At 30.9% G+C, this 1,217-nt stretch overlaps 1 protein-coding gene across 1 annotated transcript; it reads right to left on the bottom strand.

The window, feature by feature from the left end:
- Positions 1 to 212: 212 nt before the first annotated feature.
- On the bottom strand, positions 213 to 962 carry LOC138663625 (olfactory receptor 6J1-like). The gene has a single exon (XM_069749937.1). It carries the CDS (start codon positions 960 to 962, stop codon positions 213 to 215), a length of 750 nt encoding a protein of 249 aa, XP_069606038.1.
- Positions 963 to 1,217: the final 255 nt, after the last annotated feature.

Here is a 1,217-nt window from a genome sequence, read left to right as displayed (position 1 = left end):
GCTCTGATCTGACAGATTGCTCAGGCACTATGACAAATAAAATACATATATTTTAATGACTTTATGGCTTCTCTAACATTTTTGTTTCTAAGGCTATATATGATTGGATTTAAAAATGGGGTTACAATGGCATAAAATACTGAAAGACATTTATCAAACACAAATGTGTGTCTATGGTTTGGCCTCACATACATCGATATAACAGAGCCATATTAAAGAATAACGACAGTGAAGTGAGATCCACATGTAGAGAAAACTTTTTTACGACCACTATGAGAAGGCATCTTTAATATAACTAAAATGATCTGTAAATAAGATAAAATGATAAAAAATAAACAACTGAACACAACGATCCACACAAGACTGAAAAAATAGACTTTTATAAGTGATGTGTTAGTGCAAGAAAGATTAAAAATTGGGGAAGCGTCACAGAAAAAATTGTCAATCTCATTTCTACCGCAAAAGGACAGTTGACTTAACAAATATATAGGAATTAATGAACTTATAAAGCTAGAAAGCCATGACATCACTGCCAACTGATGGCAAAATCTTTTACTCATTATTGTTGGGTATCTCAAAGGGTTACAAATTGCCACATATCGATCATAAGCCATGACTGCCAGTAAGTAATTTTCAATACCCCCTAAAACAAAAAAGAAATATAGTTGTGTAATACAGGCAAAAACTGTTATTCTTTTGTCACCATATATCATATCTGTCAGCATTTTTGGCATAGTAACTGATGTGTAACCGATTTCCATAAAAGCAAAATTTCCAAGGAAGAAATACATCGGACTATTAAGCTTTGAGCTTTTCCAAATGACAGTGATGATTATTGTATTTCCAGCAACTGTTGATAAATACATCATAAAAAAGAGGAGAAAGAGAAACAGTTGTAGATTTTGATTGAAGTTGAAGCCAATCAGATGAAATTCTTGAAATGTATAATTTTTAGCATTCATGTTAGTTAATTGTGATTCATTGTGTAAACAGTTTCTTCCTGCAGTAGATGTACTTTGTAAATTAAATATATATTTTTAAAAATATTTTACAAACTGACATTGTTTATATTTATCTCAAAACATAGACATTTTTCATAATTTGTTCTGTTTTCCAGAATTTGTAATCCAATTCTTATGAAAAGTAATCAATATATAATCACCAATGGTCAAACTTCAGGGATTTCAGGGTTCCCTAGAAGCTTATGAGTGGTTGCA

The sequence above is a fragment of the Ranitomeya imitator genome, chromosome 1, assembly GCF_032444005.1.
Source record: "Ranitomeya imitator isolate aRanImi1 chromosome 1, aRanImi1.pri, whole genome shotgun sequence".
Taxonomy (NCBI): domain Eukaryota; kingdom Metazoa; phylum Chordata; class Amphibia; order Anura; family Dendrobatidae; genus Ranitomeya; species Ranitomeya imitator.
The sequence above is the reverse complement of the archived record's forward strand: the minus strand, read 5'-3'. Positions and strand labels throughout refer to the sequence as shown.

What these genes read in the sequence shown, in the direction of transcription:
- LOC138663625 (XM_069749937.1), bottom strand. Translation starts at nt 962, where the DNA reads ATGAATGCTAAAAATTATACATTTCAAGAATTTCATCTGATTGGCTTC.